Genomic DNA, 20,272 nt, shown 5'->3' with positions numbered 1-20,272 from the left:
AGCCCTAGGAATACAGAAAGGGAACAGGAGGCTGGCAGAACAGGAATGCCGCCAGCAGGTATAATGCTCACTCAGGGGCTTTGAGGGAGCACTTACCCCAACTCCACCACAGGGCAGCATCACAAACATTCTCTGAGCCAGGATCCCTGCAGGGAGAGGGGGGGGGGTACATAGAGAATTTTATGGCAAATGAGTCTTTTTTACCCAATGGCAAAGGGATTGAAGGCATGGGGCAAAAGTGAAGAATGAAAAAACCACATAGGACAAAGGACAAAACAAGGTGGTTGAGTAATAAGCGTGGGCATAAGTTTGGGACAGCAAAGCTGGGGTGACAGGTTGAAGCAGGGTAGTGGAAAGCCAAGGAGAAGGCCAGATCAGAGATTGTGGGGATGGGAGCCTGGGTTCAGGGTAGGAGCCAGTCTTGAGGGAACAGGAAGGGGGAAAAGTCTCTAGCTGAGAATGAGGAGGAAGCTGCAGGACATGATTTCCTACCTGCAAGCTTTCCATTGTCCAATTTGAGTCGGCTGAGTGGGTTGGTGCCATAAAGCAGGACATGTCGCTCATCATGAACTGATTGTAGTTCCTCCAAGGAGGCCTTCCTGCCTCGGAGACACTGGGTGGAGAGAAGCTGCTGTAGCCCAGTGGCTCTCCCCTGTATAGCTTGCTCCTTCTGCTCTTCTATCCTCACTCCTTTTCCTTCCCACAAGCCCCATCCCCATCCCCATCCCCAGCCCCATCCCCAACCCCTCACCTCACACTGGCTCCGTAGCCCCCGTTCCTGTAGCCTTGACCAGATGCTCTGGATTCTGCCAGCATGCTCAGGATGGTTGCTATTGTCTCCACAGGAGCATTGGTGTTTAAGCATCACCGAATCATACACCAACCCTACCAGGGTGTCAGGCAATAAGATATTGTTTTTTTGAGGACATAGCCATGCCCAACACTCTCAGACACAATATACAGCCCAGCACAACCAATTGTCAGGTCAAAGCTCAACCTCCCTTTAGGGGGCTTAATGTGCCTCTACCCCAACATTCCCGACTCTGACCATTTGATTCTGGTACACACATAGCTGCAACCACTGGTACCCCAATACTGTCCCAGGTAGCCACATAATGGTGGCCCAACTCTTCCTTTGTCCATTGTCCAGAGTGCTCAGACATGCCCACAACCACCCTGATACAGACTGACACCTCCCATACAATCCAGGGCACCTCAGTCCCAAGCCCATATGCACAGAACAATCACCCCTAAATATATCAATTACAGTCATACAGCAGTCAGGCAAATTAGCATTTGTCTGTGTTGCCAGGTCATAAGTGAAATTAAATGATAGCCTCACAAAGATTATCCTCTCACTGAATTTCATAATTCTAAGGGAACATAGCAACTAGATTCCTAAATGGCTGTTTGGCTCAGTGAAGAGAGTGCTGGGCCTGGAGTCAACAAGACCTGAGTCTGACCTCAGATGTTTATTACCTGTGTGACCCTGATGAAGTCATTTAACTTCTGGAGATTGGGCATGACTGAACAAATGAACAGCATTTCACAATTCAATAGCAAATGAGATTATCTATCTATCTATCTATCTATCTATCTATCTATCTATCTAACTTTCATCTATGTACAGTCTTTCCCCTTTTATGTCACTATCACTCCACCAGGGCTTGAGATGGAGTAACAGAGCACTCGAATAATTCCATTATTTTCCTGACCACCATCCTTCAGGAAGAGCTAGGGAAAAGACAACAGGAGAATGAGAGGATAGGAGAGAATAAGAAAAAAAAGGAAGGAGAAAAAAAGATGGAGGAGCCATCACAGAAAGGAAGCCAAGAGCTGCTGTAGCCATTTTTGGATAGTTTTAAATGATTTAGAAGTTGGAGAATGAAATGAAGGCTCTCCTAAGGTTGGTAGCCTAGCTCAGGCACTTAGTTACCTTGTCCATTCTTTGTTTTATTTCTCCTTATAACTATGATTACAGCTCAGTTGTCTGTTCCCTTTGCTTAAGATATCTCCCTTATATATCTCCTGCCTCTTAGAATTTCTACTTTCCTTCAAAGCACATGAACTATTTGTGCCCAATTTTTGTTAGTGCATTCAGAGCTCATATTGGTCTGATCAGCCACAGTAGGACCCACTGTAATTTGTCTCAAACATAGTGATGTCATTTTGGTCTTCTTCAATAACAAAGGACAAGAATCAACCAATCAATTAACAACCACTACATGAGCCCTTTCCACATCCCCCCCAAGAAGTAAGAACTCTCTGTGCTTTGAAATCACTTTATATTTTCTTGTATGTTTTATATACATAGGGTATCTAGGTGGTACAATAGACACCATGCTGGGCCTAGACAGGAATACTTCTCTCCCTATGTTCAAGTTTGGCCTTAGACACTTACTAGCTTTGTGACCTTGGGCAAGTCATTTAACCCTGTTTGCTTCAGTTTCCTCATCTGTAAAATGGGTGGGAGAAAGAAATGGCCAATCACTGTATTATCTTTGCCAAGAAAACCTCAACCATATCTTCCCCCTCCCCCCCACCCAGGGAAATTAAAACCCCACAGGATCAATTCTCTTAACTTCATCACCTTCTTATACACTTAATAGACACTAAATATCTGTTGAATTGAGCTGACCATCTTGTTTTCCCAACCACATCCCCTGTAACCTGACTCAGATAAGTCTCTGGAGAGATCTGAGGTTATGTCTCTGGATAGAGGAAAAATAGGTGCAATAACAGGCCTGCTTAGAAGAAACCAGCTGCTTTCTGCCCAGACTTCTTTTCTTCAGGTTTAGAGAAGACCCTTGTTGGAGGAAGAGGAAGAGTAGGTACATACTTGCTTCTCAGTTCTACCTTTTGTGATCTTGTTGTTCTGGAGTGGTGCTTTGTGAAGTCACCTCTCACCCTATCCCCTCTGCCAGCCTATATTAGAGTTCTGCAAAATGTTGTTCAAAAAGCTTATAGAGGATATCTTTTACTCCATCTGTCACACACTGCACTGTTTTACTGACTTCTGTACACGAGGTATCCCCTTGCTTTCTGTTAAATTTTAACTTTCTTGATGACTTTTTACTTTTGTTTTCTCAGTACCAAGGGCCATGGACAGAGTAGGTCCTTACTTTTGTTGTTGAAATTGAATAACTAAGGATACTTCAGAGGGTGTGGGGTGGATAGGGGAAGAGAAAGTTTATGATGAGAAGAAGGTAGCTGGGAAGGGAAAGGCTTCAAGAGAGAGGACACTAAATCCAATGTCAGAGCTGGACAAATGCATCTTTCCTAGGCATTACACCCCAGACAACTAAGATTTCAGAATTTATGTACAAGTGTGATTAGAGAGCAGGAGTTTTAATTTGAGGTATATTGTTTCTTTCTTTTTTTTTTAGTTTTTTTTTTTGCAAGGCAATGGGGTTAAAGTGGCTTGTCCAAGGCCCCACAGGTAGGCAATTATTAAGTGTCTGAGGCCAAATTTGAACTCAGGTACTCCTGACTCCAGGGTTGGTGCTCTATTCACTGTGCCACCTAGCTGCCCTGAGGTATATTGTTTCTTAAATATTGTGATAACTTCATTTCAATGTGATTATTTTCCTTTGTAATCTTATACTTTTTGTTTTATACATTTGAAAACACTGCCACAGAGATTCATGACACATTTTGACCTAGACACACACCACACACACACACACACACACACACACACACACTTTACTTCCAGTAATTTTTTCCTATAGTCTTTTTTTTTTCTACCTGGATCTCAATCTCAGTCTTACCAGTTGTATAGGGCAGGGCCCGGGCAGGGGTGTCAGGGCAAGGTAGTACTAAGGCTTGGCTAGGTGGTTCTGAAGTTGGCAAGGAGACAGGGGCAGCTGGGGAAGACTGTGCCCTGGACAGGGGTCGGTGTCCACTTTGGGTAGAGGGCAACAACAGTGAGTCACCTGAACTTCCCCTGGGAAACCGACCCAACAGCCGTTGCTGCTGTTCCCATAGGAATATCTGAAAGAGAAGATGACTTCTTAATAATTTGATTTCTCCAACCCGAAACACTACCCCATCTGCTTTTGCCCCTAGACCAGTGGTATTAAACTCAAATAGAAACAGATCCCTGCTGGCTACATATTGACTAGAAAACCCCAGATGAACATTATCTATGTTGTATTATATTTTTATGTATCTTGTTAAACATTTCCCAATTGTATTTTCATCTGGTTGGAGCAGGTGTACTTGGAAGTTTTGCCTGCTGCATATGTCAGCCTTCAAGTTCTAGACTTCACAGGATAATAGGATGAGAACTCTTGAGCTGAAAGGAAATTTGCCTATAGCACAACCTCCTTATTTTATAGGTGAGGATACAGAGGTCCAAGGTTATACAAGTAGTGTCAGAGATAAAATTTGAACTCAGGACTTTTACACTCCAGAGCCAGGAGTGTTTTCCCACTAAATCATCCAATCATGATTTTTCGAGAAAACTCCATCTGAGGGTTCTGTTGCTCTTTGCCACCAATTCCTTTGTTGTTTCCCCAACTTCAAAAAGGCTGGGATGCTCATTTTTTTGTTTTGTTTTTGCAAGGCAATGGGGTAAAGTAACTTGCCCAAGGTCACACAGGTTAATAAATGTCTGAGACCAGACTTGAACTCAGGTCATTCTGACTCCAGGGATGGTGCTCCATCTGCTTCACTACCCAGCTGCCCCATGCTCATTTTTTTTTTTTTTTCTCACAAAGACTTGGCTCTTCATACCCCAGACTCAGGATCCAAAGACCAAGATCAGAGTTTTTCTGCCCATGTGGGAAAATTGAGTCTGATTGAGTTTCATGGCCATAGCCTTTGTCCCTAGATTTTGCCAACTTCCTTAAATATGAAGGCTGCTGGTCACAGAAGAGATGGCTTGGGAAAATGTGAATGGACTTTGGAGTACATCCCCGTGAAGCCAAAACTCAGACTTTGTGCCCTCTGGTGGTAGTGAGCTATAAAATTTTTGTTATATGTGTGTGACTTTAATTCAATAGAGCTTATTCCTCTGAGAAATGAAGCAGGAAAGAAGGATATCTGCTCTGATGGTTCCCATCTCCTCCCCATTCCCTTCCTGTCCTGACTGGGCCCCTGTAGACTTCTCCTGGGCGCCTCTGACTGTAGAGGTTGTCTACCTGCTGGTGCTGCTGGGAGGAGGCAGGACCAACAATTTCAGGCTTCCCATGGATGAAGTCCCTGTTCTCTGGGCCTCTGACAGGTGCCTCATTAGTCTCTAGGTCCTCTGCTGAGGGGATTTGCCGAAGTCGAGGCTTCTCACTTGGTTTTGTTGACTTCTGAGGAGGAGAATTACTACAGGTGGTTAAGTGATTCTCAAGTCAGTGAGACAGGAGATAGGGAGTAATCCAAATGCTTTATCTAATTGAGAATAATTGCTGCCAGCCCACTCTTTCCCTCTAAACTTCCTCCTTTTCTTTCACATCACCTTAGAGAAATCTAGTTTAGTACCTCAAAATAGAAGTACTCCTTGACCCCAATACCCCATCCTTCCCCTCCCCATCCCACCTCCCACCTCCCACCTCACCTTGCTCAGCTGTGAGTGTTGTTTCAGCCAATCCAGGCGGGGCTGTAGAGAGCCTGGTGGCTGGGGAGCAGTGGTGCTGGGGGGCAGGGGCTCTGAGCGTGTCCGGCTCAGTGGCGTGTGGGGACCAGACCCTGAATGCCGTTCACTGGAGAGTAGTGTCTGAGCAAAATGGAAGGGCAATGGCCCAAGCCCAGGCACTACAGAGAAAGAGAATAGGGTGAAGGGAGAGAGAAAACAGGAGGAAACATCTCTGAAGCTTAGAACTGTTGGGAAGGGAGGAAAGAGCAGAACATAGTCTTTGGGAGGAAGTGAAAATGTGATTGGGGAGGGGCTTAACAAAGAGATCTAGAGGGGGCTGCTAGCAGGAAAATCATACAAGGATCTTTCTGGGACAGGACCAATCACTTCTGACTAAATAGTCATTAGGGTACAGGGATCTGTTCTCCCACTTATTCCCTTCCCCACCAATACCTTCTCCAGGAGTAAGAGAGAGCCTCACCAGTCAGCAGTGGGGGATGAGGTACTGAGGGCTCCAGGATGAGGATGGGCTGCAGGTGGGATGCCAAAGTACCCCCTGCCTCAGGGTCTAGGCCTGGGGGCAGGAAGAGGGGACCATGGGGGCTCCCCAGGACAGGTCCCCGAGGCCCCAAAGAAGGATGAGTCCTTCGGTCACCATCAGCCTGGGAGGGAAGCAGAGGTGAACAGGAGGCAGCTAGCTAAGAGAGAATTGAGTTATGAGGTAAGAATAAAGGAGATTTAGAATAGAGACTGGATTGGGGGGGGAAGTTCAGTAGGGGAGACTTAGATGAAGGAGAGAAGGAAGAAGTCAATGCCAAGGAAGAGCTGGGAAGAGATTACAGGGGACTTGGAGTAGAAAGGAAGTACCTCAGTCACTTACCCTGGTGGAGGCAGGCAGCCCCAAGGTGATTTCAGGAAGTGTGGACACCGTTGGAAAAGCAAATGGGGCGACTGAACTTTCCTGTAGTCGAAGCCGTTGGGCTAAAAGCTCCTATCATAGGGAGCAGGAGGAGGGGTCACATTCTGCAGATTTTTTTCCCCAAGGAAACCATTCTTTCTAGATTCTGGACCCTAAATTCCCAAGAGGTGCCTAATTGGATTTCAAAGGCTTGAAGGAATTCCAATGGTCCCATGATCATTGCCTGGCAAGCAGAATTTGGTAAGGAGGGGTATTTACCTCAGAGCCTATGGCAGGTATGGGGCCATGCTCACTGTCATTGGGGGAGCTGCAACCTGAAACGGGTGTGCTGCTACTGCTAGGGGATGAATCTGGAATATTGGGAGGAAAGAAAAGAGATGTCCAAGGATGAGGAACAAGGTCCAGTTCTTCTCCTCCTCAACATTTTCTTCCTAATACTCTCACTCTAAGAACAGACTTTTCCTTTTCCATTCACCACTCCCTGCCAAGACCCAACTCCAAAGTCAGTTAGGTCTCCATTTGCTTGGTAAAACAGCACTTTCTCTGAAGTGGGGGACAGAACAGCAGTAAACTTGCTCCCACCCCCCAACCCTGAAGAACTTCTGCCTGGTGTCTGGCCTGCTTTGGAAAGGTCCCCTCCTCTTCCCTAAATCCCCCTCACCCCCAAGGGGCTCAGTGGGGCGCCGACGAAGGCTAGGAGGAGCGCTCTCCTTGCGGAGTAATGGGTTCTTCCTCAGCTCCAAAGACTTCTTGGGTTTGTAGCGCAGCTTCAGGTTGGGCTCTGAGACTGTGGAGAGGACTAGAGTTATTCCAGGCTCCCTGCCCCTCTCCACTGACCCTCCCTTTTGGGTTCTGTCTCTCTTCCTCCAAGAAGTAAGAGGAAAAGTAGAGAAGAACCTGTACTTTCTCTCCTGGATCCTATCCTTCCCCTCATGTTTACTTCCATCTCAATTCTGTCCTTTTACCCCTGCACAAGAGTTACTTCTCCCATAATTTCCCTTACAGCTCCCTCCACTCCCAGGGGCACTCCCCTCCCATTTTCTTCCCAGCTCACCTGTCTTACGCAGAGGAAAGTGTTCTGGGGAGTCACCGAGCAGACTGGGAACTGTAGGCAGGAAACTGTTCAGCATGGTTGGGGGTGTTCCTTCTGTTTCTAGAGACCCCAGAGTTCTGTGGAGAAGATGCTCGAGCTGCTCCAGAATAGCTGGAACCCTAATACTTGAAGGTATATTATTCTAGCCTTTCATGTCATCTCATCCACCTAAGGGAGTGAGGCTCCATCAGCTACCAGTGCCTTCACTGTCCCAGGATTAGAAGTGCAGAGCTGATCCCACCGGGGGTCTCTCCCAGAGCTTGAGAGAACAATGTGTAGGGCCAGGGGCCTGGAGTCAGGCAATGGAGCAGGGGACCATGAACTCCCAGAAGAGCCTTAGAGGCAATTAGAATGCTGGCTTGGAGTTAGGAAGACCTGAGTTTAAATCTGACCTCAGATACTTACTAACTATATGACTCTGGGTAAGTCACTTCACCTCTGCCTCAGTTTCCTCATCTATAAAGTGAGGATAATAGTAATAGTACTTATCTCCCACAGTTGTTATAAAGACCAAAAAATAATAATAATAATTGTTAGGCAAAGGGCCTAACCCATAGTAAGAAGGATATAAATGTTACTTCTTATCACTCTAGACTGAATCCAGTTCAATAGGATCATAGGATTGAGAGCTAGAAGAGAATTCCAGATACCACTGAAAGCAACTCCCTTATGTGACACATAAGGAAATTGAGATGGAACTGTTGAAGTTCCCGTAAATGGCTGTCAGGATTTGAACACAGGTCCTCTGACTACCAATCTATTCTGCTTCCTTCAATCCTCTCATTTTTAATAAATGAGGAAGCTGACATCTAGAGAGCTAACTTGTCCAAGGTCACTTGGATAATAAGAACCAGGATTCAAATGTAGGTCCTCAGACTCTAGTTTCAGTGCCTTTTTCACTCTTCCCCATTGCTTTTCCAGTCAGGATGGAGCTTAGTTGTCTCATACTGACTGCTTAAAGGCTCCAGAGGGCAGTACTGTGTTCTAACTGGTCTCCTTAACTCAAATCTCTCTCTTCAACCTAGACAGTTGATCTTAGAGCAAAGGTATCCTTTTGGGGTTTTTTCAAGCAACTCTGCTGGTTTTCTATTAGTATCTCTGGGTCTCAACACATCTGTTCTGTTTGACATTTAAAGCCCTTCACAACCTGTCTCCAAGCTACTTTCCCAAGTTTTTTATACATAGAGCATCATGTACTTTATGGTACAAAAGACATCTTCTGCCTTTGCTTGGAGCATCTTCCTTCCTTTATTTGTCTTCTAAGAAACCCTAGTTTTCTTTAAGCCTAAGCACCAACTCTAAAAAAGGCCTTTTAAGATCCTCTCTAGATATTTATAGTAGATACTAGTACTTCCTAGTTTCTTCCCTAGTCGCTCGTATTTATTTTGTATATATTTATATCACTTGACAAATTCTTATGGATTGCTTAATGGATAGATAGATGGAGTAGTCCTATGCACTATTATTATCTATCATTTTGGAGGCTTTGAGGTTTGGGTCTGGTAGTCAAACCAAGCATGGTGACACATGTAGGTATCAAAGAGGGTTTTAAAGGAAGAGGACTTTGTGGGCAGGGTGCTACTGTTGTGTGTTAGGTGTGTGTGTGTGGTAGGAGGTAGTTGTGTTCTCTTTGTGGGGTGATTGGTGTTGGAGAGCTTGGAGGAGCTCGAGGCTGGAGGGAACTGGTTGGTGTATGCTTTTTAGGGTCATAGGCTTTTGGTTAGAAATGGCAGTCACTATACCTGGGGTGGGGAGAGGGAAGGACTCACCTGAAGGGGATGTTGGGATGGGTAGTTCTTTCCAATGCTGCCTGCTGCTTCTTTAGAATGACTTCTGCCAGTTTCTGTTTCACAGCATGGCTGGCCACAGCACCTACAGGATAGGTTGGGGAGGTTGGAAGAATTGGAGTGGGGGTGGTGATCTCCCCAGAACACTCTCTGTCCAATGCCCAGCTTAGGCCCCTAGCAATACATACATGCATATATATATATATATATATATATATATGTATGAGGAGCTTCCTCTCCCATGCCCCACCCCACCCCCCAAGGCCTTTTTGCCCTTTGTTTCTCTCGGAGCCAACAAACACAGTTACATAACACACATATTTAGAACCAGATAAACTGTTTTTTTTGTTTTTTGTTTTTGCCAGGCAAATGGGGTTAAGTGGCTTGCCCAAGGCCACACAGCTAGGTAATTATTAAGTGTCTGAGACTGGATTTGAACCCAGGTACTCCTGACTCCAGGGCTGGTGCTTTATCCACTAGCTGCCCCTCAGATAAACTGTTATGTGAGGGCTGACATAGGTATGGAGAGGACCAAACAATCTCCAACACCTCCATCCCCCCTGCTTTCTACTTTCTGCCAATGAGACATCTGGGGGGTGAGAACAAGGAGAAGAGTCCTCCTTTATTTACTCCGTTTGCTCTTGTCCTTGTGGAGAAGTTGCCTCAGCTCCTGGTCTTGATGGCCTCCTGGTGCTTCTTGCACTGGAGTCTCCAGGGAAAGCTGAGGATGGAGTGATAGAGAAAGAGGTCAGGGGGGCAAGGCAGGTAAGGGGCTAAGGAGACCAATGTGAGGAAGACACTTAGGGGGTTAATGTATGGGTGAATGGGGGTAGATTGAGGGATCTGGCTAAGGTTCTGGAAGAAACTTACCTGGATGTGTTCAACCTGTTGATGTTGTAGACCAGCAAGAAAGAGCTGGTGGTGCAGATGCTGAGAGCGTTGAAGGGCCAGCAGAGTGGGTTCTGAGGCGGGCTCCACAGGGGGCCTCTGCCCCACCCGAAGGTCCATGGGCTGCAGCTGAGGGACTGGCAGTGCTGGGCAGAAGGTGGAACTGGCTGAGGACACAAGGTGGACACAGATGGAAGCATGGCCCTCTTCACCGCTCCTGCCTACCCCACCCATACACCATGACTTAGAACTGTGGCCCTCCAGCAATACCACCATTAGGTCTACATCCCAAAGAGATCAGAGGAAAGGGTAAAAAGGCCACAGGTACAAAACTATTTCAGCAGCTCTCTTTGTAGTAGCAAAGAGTTGAAAACTGAGGGGATCTCCTTCAGCTGGAGAAGGTGGTCTGTGAATGTGATGAAACACTATTGTTCTGTAAGAAATCACGAGCAGCCAGACTTCAGAAAAGGCTGGGAGGGCTTGTGAGAACTGAGGCTGAGTGTAGTGAGCAGAACCAGAAGAACATTGTGCACATTCACAGCAGCACTGTATAATGATCAACTATGAAGGACTGGCTTTTCTTAGTAGTATAATAATCAAAGACAATTCTCAATGACTTGTGATGGAAAATACTACTATCTATATCCAGAGAAGGAACTATGAAGTTTAAATGCAGATCAAAGCATATTATTTTCATTTTTTTAAATTTGTTTTATGTTTTATATATTTTCCTCTCATGGTTTTTCCCTTTCTGTTCTGATTTTTCTTTCACAATATGATTAATATAGAAATATGTTTAACATAGTTGTACATGTAAAACCTAGATTATTAGATTATTCTCTAAGGGAGGGAGTAGGAAAGAGAGGGAGGGAGATAAATATGGAACTCAAAACTTTACCAAAAAATGACTGATGAAAATTATTTTTACATGCAGTTGGAAAAATAAATATTTAAATTAAAAATTAAAGAAAAGAAATGTGGCCTTCTTCATAGGGGTCAGCCAGTGAGCTTTCTGGACCTCAGCTACACAGTCCCTCTAATCCTTCCTTCATACTATGATCAATCCTGCTTCCCTTAGAACTGAAGGGCTCATCTCCAGGAGAGGGAGACTTCAAATGGGCTAAATGTGCAGTTTGGCAGGACTCCTCTTTCCCCATAAGCTGAATGGAGAGGGTCTTCATGAGAACAATCTAAGTGATTGACCCCTCCAAGTTAGAGTTCTTCATGTTTTTGACCCCTGGGTTGCTGGGGACAAATCTTGGCCATAGAAATGAATTATTCAGTTCATTTAGGCCTGTGCTAAAGTAGTACCTGTATCCTCCAGTGCCCTCTGTGCCCAGAGGCATAGCAGGGACTACAGGCACAGCTGCCTCTTCCTGGAGTGCCCTCCCCACCCGCTGCCAGGCCAGCCCCTCCATGCTGCTGGGAACCCTGCCAAAATCTTCGGTGAAAATGGCTATTTATAGCCAGCTCCCAGAGCAGGTTCCACCAAGCACAGCCGGTCCCTGTGGTCAGAGAAGCTCAGGGTAGGGAAGAGGGAGGGAGGGAGGGAGGCAGAGGATCCAGGAAAAGGAAAGGGTATAGAAGGTGGAGGGTAGTGCTCCTCCTACCCGGTAACAGAAAAAAACTGAAGAAACCCAACCACCCCCCAAAAAAAGAGGGGCTTCTATCTTTTTACAAAATTTAAATTAAAAAATTTAGGAAGGGAATATTCATGATGTAGGGAGCTCCCTTAAAAGGGACTTCCTCTATCAAAGTAGATCAGCACTTTTCTCAGCAATTTCTCAGAAAAGGGCCCAGGGCACTGGGAGGTTAAGTGAATTACCCCCAGGTAATTCCTGACAGCTAGCCAACCACTCACATCCCTTGTGCCACACACAGCCTTGCAAAATGCTTTCCATCAGGAAGAATGTCACATGTTCCAAAGCTGAGCTTCCTCAAAGCCCAGCACCCAGCAAGAAACCATGCTGTCAGGGTCTGATGGAAAGGTGTAGGGCAAAATGGCTTAGGAAGAAGGACCTTAGTTTAGGAATCAGGAAACTAGAGTTCTAGTCCTGGCTCTTTGACCAAATAGCCATGTGACTTCTGGGGAATCTTTGTTCCTCTCTGTACCACAATATCTCTTTTTGTAAATTAAGAAGATTGGATTAAAGTAGAGGTTCTTAACCTCTTTGGTGGAATCCCTTTGACAGCCTGTAGAAACTGAGGTATTCTTTTTCAGAATAATGTTTTTAAATATTGAAGGAAATGCTTTTTCAGGTGGAGCATTGTGAAAATAAAAATGTAATTTTTTTCCCCTTCCAAGTTCAGGGATTCTTCAGGTTAGCTCTAGGTTGAAATTAAATTATCTCCAGTCTTTTCCAGTCTGTGATACAGTACAAAGACCAATGGAGTTATAGTCAAAGAACTTGGGTTTAAATCTTGATTTTGCAATGTAACACCAGTTAAATGGCAAAGTGTATAGAGCACTTGGCTTGGAATCATGAAGATTCATCTTTCTGAGTTCAAATCCTGCCTCAGGGATTTACAAGCTATGTGACACTGGGAACTTTGCCTCAGTACCACATCTTACTGGAGAAAGAAATGGCAAACCACTCTAGTATCTCTGTCAAGAAAGCTCTAAAATGGAGTCACAAAGGGTTGGACACAATTCACTAACAAAGCTTTTTAACTTTGGGAAAAATCACTGAACTTCATTAGGCCTCATCTATAAAATTAGGGGTGGCCTGAATAAAATCTAAAGTTCCTGTCAGTTTTAAATCTATGATCCTGTTATCCCAAAGAAATTAGATGGTTCTTCTATGGGCTTGGTATTCTGTGTCAGGCTAAACTTCCCAGGTATCCCAGATACTAAGTCCTCTCCCCTGAAGAGCTCCCAAAGTCACAAATTTGCTTAAGTTCTGGGGCTACAGGTAATGTAAAGCTACATAGATTTAGGGGCAGCTAGGTGGCCAAGTGGATAGAGCACCAGCCCTGGAGTCAGGAGTACCTGAGTTCAAATTCCACCTCAAACACTTAATAATTACCTGTGTGGCCTTGGGCAAGCCACTTAACCCCATTGCCTTGCAAAAAAAAAAAAGCTACATAGATTTGCTTAGGACCCCTACTAATGAGAGAAAAGGGAAATACTAACTTCTTAGAAATGGTTAAATCCTAACTAAATCTACATTTTTTTTTGTTTAGTTTTTCTTTGTATCTCCTCTGGTAAACACAAAGGCATATAAGTGCTTAATAAATGTTGGTTGATTTGATTTGACAATGAGTCCAAGGGCTTTGGTCATATCTAGCCCTAGAATTTTGGGTCTTGCTATCTTGCTACTCTCTTCACTTATGACACTTTCTAGCTATGGGATACCACTCAACCTTTATGTACCTCAGTTTCCTCACCTATAAAATGGGAGTAATAATAAAGATAGAGCAGAGAAAGGAATAAGCATTTATTAAGGGTCTACCATATTCTGAGTGTTCTAATAATACAATAGAAATATAAATAATAATAGCATTTATCTCAGTAAGCTGTGAGGATCAAAGAGTTAATGTAGTATGTGAAGTTCTTTGTAGACCTTAAAGCACTAAATCAATGCAGATTCATGCAAATGAATACTCTGCTCAGGTAGGAGGGTTGCTCCCTGGAGCCTTGGAATCCCTCTTAAAGGAAGCCTGGCATTTACAGCTTTCCAATCTGTCCTGATTACATTCTTGCACAAGTTCTCTGTTCCAGTCAAACAAGTTTATTCTCTCTCTTTAGAGCACTTTAAGTGTCTATCTGACTTCATGCTTTTGTTCACATAGTTCCTCTTGCCTGCACTCCCTTCCCTTACTTTTTGCTATTTATCTTCACTCTATCCATTCTTCAAGGTCCGACTCAAGGCCCAGCTCCTCCACAATATTTTACTAGATCTATAGCACTTATTCTCTGTACCACTTATCTGGCATTTTCCCTATCTGCCTCAGTAATTTCTAATATCTGCCCCTTATATCATCTAAAATGGTATACATATACATATACTAGGATAGTGACTTTCCTTGTTACATTTTGTAGTAGGAGTTAGGCAGATATGTACTTTCTTTTGCTCTTCCATACCATCTTAGTCCATCTCCCACCTCTTCTCTTTGCAGCTCTCATACTTACTCAATTCTTTCAACAGATGAACCCTGCACTTTCATGTCCTAACTTTCCTAACACAGGATATATTTGAATGTGGGAAGAAATAAAGGCCATGATTTCAGGTAGCTGGGGGGGGGAGGGGGAGAGATGGAACATGAGACAAAGCTATAATGGAAAGATCATTGGAAAGCCAGAGTTGAAGTCTATTTCTTCTTACTGGATGCTAGATGATCTTGGGCAAGTAAACTTTCTGAGTTTCAATTTATTCATTGTTAAAATGGGGATAATAATACTTACCCTTGTGAAAATCAAATGAGATTGGCTTTGTGAAAATGCTTTATTATAAAGTGCTATTATTATGCATATATATATATATATATATATATATATATATACATATAAAACATACTCAATAATATTTGGTTCTAACCCCTCCCAGGTAGCCTACCAGCCAAAAAAAAAATGGAACCCTGGGGCTTCAAGGAAGTTGTGGAGAAGGAGGTGGGGAAAGGCAAGAAATGGACAAATTGTACTTAACCTCCTACTCAAAGACTAAACCCATGTTCCATTCACCAAAGACTAAACAGCAGAGCATAGACAGTACTCTTCTCCTTACCCCTCCACCCTATCCCCTTAATAAACTCAATAGAGATAAGAAGAGGACTTCTTCCTCCATTTTGAGCTCCCTCATAGTAAAGATGAGATCTAGAATAGTAATGAGAAATGCCATTATAAGTCCCACTCTTCAAATCTTCTCCAGGAAACAAACCAATCTTTCTCCCCATTTGTCTGAAGTCTAGAACCCCACTCTCACATTTCTATTCCTTTCTCCTTAAAGGCTTGCTTTTCCTCTTCTTCTTTTCCCTTAGTTTCCTATTCTTTTGTGCCCTGCCTGTAGTACTCCTCCAATTCCTTATTCTTGAGGTCCAGTTCTTACCTGTGCCAGGGAGGCTGGGATACTGGGGGCCAGGGCTCACCTGGGTCCCATCTGCAAAGAGAAAAAGATGAGTGAGAAAGCTGCAGAGAGGAAAGTAGAATTTAGGAAGGATTGTGCTATGTCAGGGCAGAATGAAAAAAAGAAAGGACCTATCCTGGGGGTTCTCTAGAGCTTTCTCTCTCCCTCAAATTCATATCCTGAACTCCCATAAACCTGGAATCTCAGTCATCACAAGGAGGTACTATGTCACTTCCTTTCCTCAAATACAAATGTTGACTGGGGGCATGTTTCTCAACTCTCCCTCCCATCCATAAAATGAGTTTCATAGAAATAAAATCATAAAATCTAGACCTGGAAAAAAGCCATACTGATGATCTAGTCCAGGGGTTCTTTATGAACTTATTTGTAAAAATGTTTTGATAACCCCATTTTGGTATAATTGGTTCCCTCTGTAATCCTATATATTTTATATTATACATTTTAAACTATTATTCTGACACCCAAGTCCTTGGCATTGTCAAATGGTTCAATATCAGAAACTGATAAAATTTTATCAGTGGAAATGACATTAAAGAAGAAGCTTTACATCTGTTTTGTTATTGTGCCCTAAGGAGCACAGGGCTTTTCCATCTGACTTTTTTCCCATTTGTCTTGTTTTGACTCCCCAGCACTTTTGAACATAGTAATGACTTAATAATTGATTCATTTATTCATTTACTCATTCATCGATCATCCATAAGTTTCACATGGCTGCCACATACAAAACTCTGAACTAATCCAGTGCCCTCTTTTATGGACAAGGATTCAAACTGACCTGCCCAACATTATGTAACTAGGAAGTAGCAGAGATAAGATTCTCACCCAGATCCTTTGACTACAAATCCAAGATTCTTTCTGTTAGCCCAATCTGCTTTCCAACCTGTACCTTTCTAGTCTAAAATTGTTTCATGAATAGACAACCATCCTATTCTGACAATCCCTTCCCTCTAATCTCTAAGTCTTTAGAGTATCCTTTCCCAGAGATAGCAATTGTTCACCAGAGTGGGCAGTCAAAAGAGGCTCCCTCCTGTAGCCTGAAGGATGAGATGCTGCGAAGGATGCAGAAAAGAAGGTGCTAGAGGTCTGAGACTAATGATTGGTATCAGTTATTTTTTTATTATGTTTTATCCCAAGATCCAGAGATGTATTATTCATTCAAAGCTGCAATTTCACTGGCAAAGTAAATGTCTACCAATGCAGAGAGTTTCTCAGCTTCTTAGAGGGTTACACTCTCAGGATGTATCAGATTTGGAACTTGAACTCAAGTCTTCTTGATGCTAAGACTGACTCTCTATTGCTATTTTACCTCTCAAGCTAATAACATTTATATTCATATGATATTTAATCATTAAAAAAGTATTTATCACCCGATTCTCACAAGGTTTACACTTTAGGTTTTTGCAAGGCAATGGGGTTAAGTGGCTTGCCCAAGGCTACACACAGCTAGGTAATTTTTTTTTAAAGATTTTATTTATTTTGAATTTTACAATTTTCCCCCTAATCTCGCTTCCCTCCCCCAACCCCCCACAGAAGGCAGTCTGTTAGTCTTCACATTATTTCCATGGTATACATTAATCTAACTTGAATGTGATGAGAGAGAAATCATATCCTTAAGGAAGAAAAATAAAATATAAGAGATAGAAAAATTACATAATGTTTTTTTAAATGAAAAGTAATAGGTTTTGGTCTTTGTTCAAATTCCACAATTCTTTCTCTGGATACTGATGGTATTCTCCATCACAGATGCCCCCGAAATTGTGCCTGATTGTTGTACTGGTGAAATGAGCAAGTCCATTAAGGTCGATCATCACCCCCATAGTGCTGTAGGGTGTACAATGCTCTTCTGGTTCTGTTCATCTTGCTTGGCATCATTTCATACAAATTCTTCCAGGCTTCCCTGAATTCCCATCCCTCCTGGTTTCTAATAGCATAATAGTGTTCCATCACATACATATACCACACTCTGTTATGCCATTCCCTAATTGAAGGACATTCACTTAATTTCCAATTCTTTGCCTCTACAAACAGCCTGCTATGAATATTTTTGTCCAAGTGATGTTTTTACCCTTTTTCTATAATCTCTTCAGGGTATAGACCCAGTAGTGGTATTGCTGGATCAAAGGGTATGCACATTTTTGTTACCCTTTGGGCATAATTCCAAATTGCTGTCCAGAAAGGCTGGATGAGTTCACAGCTCCACCAACAATGTATTAGTGTCCCATATTTCCCATATTCTCTCCAACATTGATCATTGTCCTTTCTGGACATATTGGCCTGTCTGAGAAGTGTGAGGTGGTACCTCAGAGATGCTTTAGCTGGCATTTCTCTAACAAATAGTGATTTAGAGCAATTTTTCTTATGACTATGGATCGCTTTGATTTCCTCATCTGTAAATTGCCTTTGTGATTCCTTTGACCATTTGTCAGTTGGGGAATGGCTTCTTTTTTTATTTGACTCAGTTCTCTGTATATTTTAGGAATGAGTCCTTTGTCAGAAATACTAGTTGTAAAAACTGTTTCCCAGTTTACTACATTTCTTTTGATCTCGGTTAAGTGGTTTTGTCTGTGCAAAAGCTTTTTAATTTGATGTAAACAAAATTGTCTAGTTTGCTTTTAATGATGTTCTCCAACTCTTCCTTGGTTATAAACTGCTTCCCTTTCCATAGATCTGACAGGTAAATTATTCCTTGATCTCCTAATTTGCTTATAATATTACTTTTTATGTCTATATCCTGTATCCATTTTGATCTTATCTTGGTATAGGGCGTAAGATGTTAGTCTAATCCAAGTTTCTGCCATACTAACTTCCAATTTTTCCAACAGTTGTTATTGAAGAGAGAATTTTTATTCCAATAGCTGGACTCTTTGGGTTTATCAAACAGCAGTCTATTCTACTGATCCACCACTCTATTTCTTAGCCAATACTAGACAATTTTGATAACTGATGTTTTATAATGTAATTTTAGATCTGGTAGGGCTAAGCCATCTTCTTTTGCACTTTTTCCATTAAATCCCAGGAAATTCTCAACTTTTTATTTCTTCATATGAATTTACTTATAATATTTTTTAGGTTTTTGTAAGGCAATGGGGATAAGTGGCTTGCCCAAGGCCACACAGCTAGATAATTATTAAGAGTCTGAGGCCGGATTTGAACTCAGGTACTTCTGACTCCAGGGCTGGTGCTCTATCCACTGCGCCACCTAGCCACCCCCACTTATAATATTTTCTAACTCATTAAAGTAATTTTTTGGAATTTTGATTGGTAGGGCACTAAACAAGTAGTTTAATTTTGGTAGAATTGTCATTTTTATTATATTAGCTCGGCCTATCCATGAGCAGTTTACATTTGCCCAGTTATTTAAATCTGATTTTATTTGTGTGATAAGTGTTTTGTAATTGTTTTCAAAAAGTTTCTGGGTATGCTTTGGCAGGTAGACTCCCAGGTATTTTATATTATCTGAAGTTACTTTGAATGGGATTTCTCTTTCTCAGCTAGGTAATTATTAAGTATCTGAGGCTGCATTTGAACTCAGGGCCTCCTGACTCTAGCACTGTGCTACCTAGCTGCCCCTACTTTGGGTAGATATTATAAATAATATTATTCTCATTTTTCAGATGAGGAAGCTAAGGTTAAGAGATATTAGATGACTTACCCAAGGTTACACAACAAAGTGGCAAATTAAGGTTTGGAGTCCAGACTTTAAGCTCCAGAATGCCAGATATTGATTAAAAAAACTGAAGTCAGTAGTGGAGATTGGAGAACTAAAGCCCTAGGAAAGCTGGAAATGAGTCAGAGAATACATGAGAACTAGAAGGGAAGTGAAGTTTACATGGCAGGGAAGGATATAATTTGACATATTGGGAGTAGACCATTGGCCTAGAACCACCTTTCACTGACCTTCGCATCCCTTCTAAGGAGGGACTGCCCCTCTCTCTCCCCATCTGCCTTGTTGCAAAGATAGTCCCTCCCTGGCCCAGGATATTTTCCCTAAGCCATTGGATCCAGCCACTTCATCTTCATTCTTTAGGTCTATAGGGCCCTCAAGTTGGAGCACAGCCACCAAATCATTCAGACTTGGCATTTGAGACCTCTTATGAAGAAAGAAGACAATAGATGGTAGGGGAAAAAATGAGGCAGAGGCAAAGATCTGTGTGTTTGAGAGAAGTGGTGGAGCAGAAAAGATTCAAAGCCAGGGAAAGGGCAGGGAGACATGGAATGATAAGAACAAATTATACTAGGTCCTACTTCTAACTGTAATCTTAAACTCAGTCCTGATGCTGAAGTCTAGGGAAAGGTTATTAGGCAGAGCTACATCAGAGGCTGGTTGGGAATGTACCAGTTCCAAACTTCGTTGACCACAGTGAATGAATGTTGAGTAACCTCTTGTAAAATTCCCCAAAGTAAAATTCCCGGGCTCAAGCCTGGAGAATGGGTGAGAGGTCAGTGGAACTCAGGAAGAAGAGAGAAGGAATGGTGCCTAGGTGAATACCCTTAAGTCATCCTAGTACCACCTAAAAAGGCAGTGGGCTATTTTAAGAAATCCAACTGGCTAGTGCTGCTTTGGTCTAGTTTCCCTCTTAGCAGCAGCTACTTCAAAAGACTTAGGTCAGAGAACTCTCTGAGGGCACCATACTACTGAGGGGATGAGGAACTCAGGACCTGAGAGTAGAAACAGCTATCATTTTCTGTCCCCTCTCTTTCATTCTCCCTACTTGTTCAGCCTTCCACCAAACATACTCAAAGCATTTCTGACTTGGCATTTTAACTCATACTGTTGGGTCTGCCTTCCTTCTTACCTATCCATCCTTCAAAGCCCATTTCAAGCACCACCTTGTCTTTATAGCCTTTTTTTTTAGGTTTTTACAAGGCAAATGGGGTTAAGTGGCTTGCCCAAGGCCACACAGCTAGGTAATTATTAAGTGTCTGAGACCA

At 42.9% G+C, this 20,272-nt stretch overlaps 1 protein-coding gene across 9 annotated transcripts in view; it reads right to left on the bottom strand.

Moving 5' to 3' along the window:
• The window catches only part of HDAC7 (histone deacetylase 7), a 51,334-nt gene that overhangs the window by 13,359 nt on the left and 17,703 nt on the right, over positions 1 to 20,272 (bottom strand). For 3 of the 9 annotated variants that reach the window (XM_074225668.1, XM_074225669.1, XM_074225670.1), the window contains exons 2-16: positions 15,302 to 15,352; positions 10,239 to 10,423; positions 9,999 to 10,089; positions 9,351 to 9,453; positions 7,543 to 7,658; positions 7,150 to 7,275; positions 6,747 to 6,838; positions 6,450 to 6,560; positions 6,051 to 6,231; positions 5,552 to 5,748; positions 5,145 to 5,303; positions 3,771 to 3,993; positions 752 to 885; positions 493 to 613; positions 97 to 146 (exon numbers count right to left, since the gene is read on the bottom strand). In XM_074225668.1, the coding sequence (XP_074081769.1) occupies positions 97 to 146; positions 493 to 613; positions 752 to 885; positions 3,771 to 3,993; positions 5,145 to 5,303; positions 5,552 to 5,748; positions 6,051 to 6,231; positions 6,450 to 6,560; positions 6,747 to 6,838; positions 7,150 to 7,275; positions 7,543 to 7,658; positions 9,351 to 9,453; positions 9,999 to 10,089; positions 10,239 to 10,423; positions 15,302 to 15,352 (1,940 nt within the window). Of the gene's footprint in view, positions 1 to 96; positions 147 to 492; positions 614 to 751; positions 886 to 3,770; positions 3,994 to 5,144; positions 5,304 to 5,551; positions 5,749 to 6,050; positions 6,232 to 6,449; positions 6,561 to 6,746; positions 6,839 to 7,149; positions 7,276 to 7,542; positions 7,701 to 9,350; positions 9,454 to 9,998; positions 10,090 to 10,238; positions 16,825 to 20,272 lie in introns of those variants that run through there. The other 6 variants (XM_074225665.1, XM_074225664.1, XM_074225666.1 and 3 more) reach the window with 5 other exon arrangements.

Source organism: Macrotis lagotis, chromosome 2 (genome assembly GCF_037893015.1).
Source record: "Macrotis lagotis isolate mMagLag1 chromosome 2, bilby.v1.9.chrom.fasta, whole genome shotgun sequence".
NCBI classification, from domain to species: domain Eukaryota; kingdom Metazoa; phylum Chordata; class Mammalia; order Peramelemorphia; family Peramelidae; genus Macrotis; species Macrotis lagotis.
Note: the sequence above shows the minus strand (reverse complement) of the source record. Positions and strands in the feature narration are given on the sequence as shown.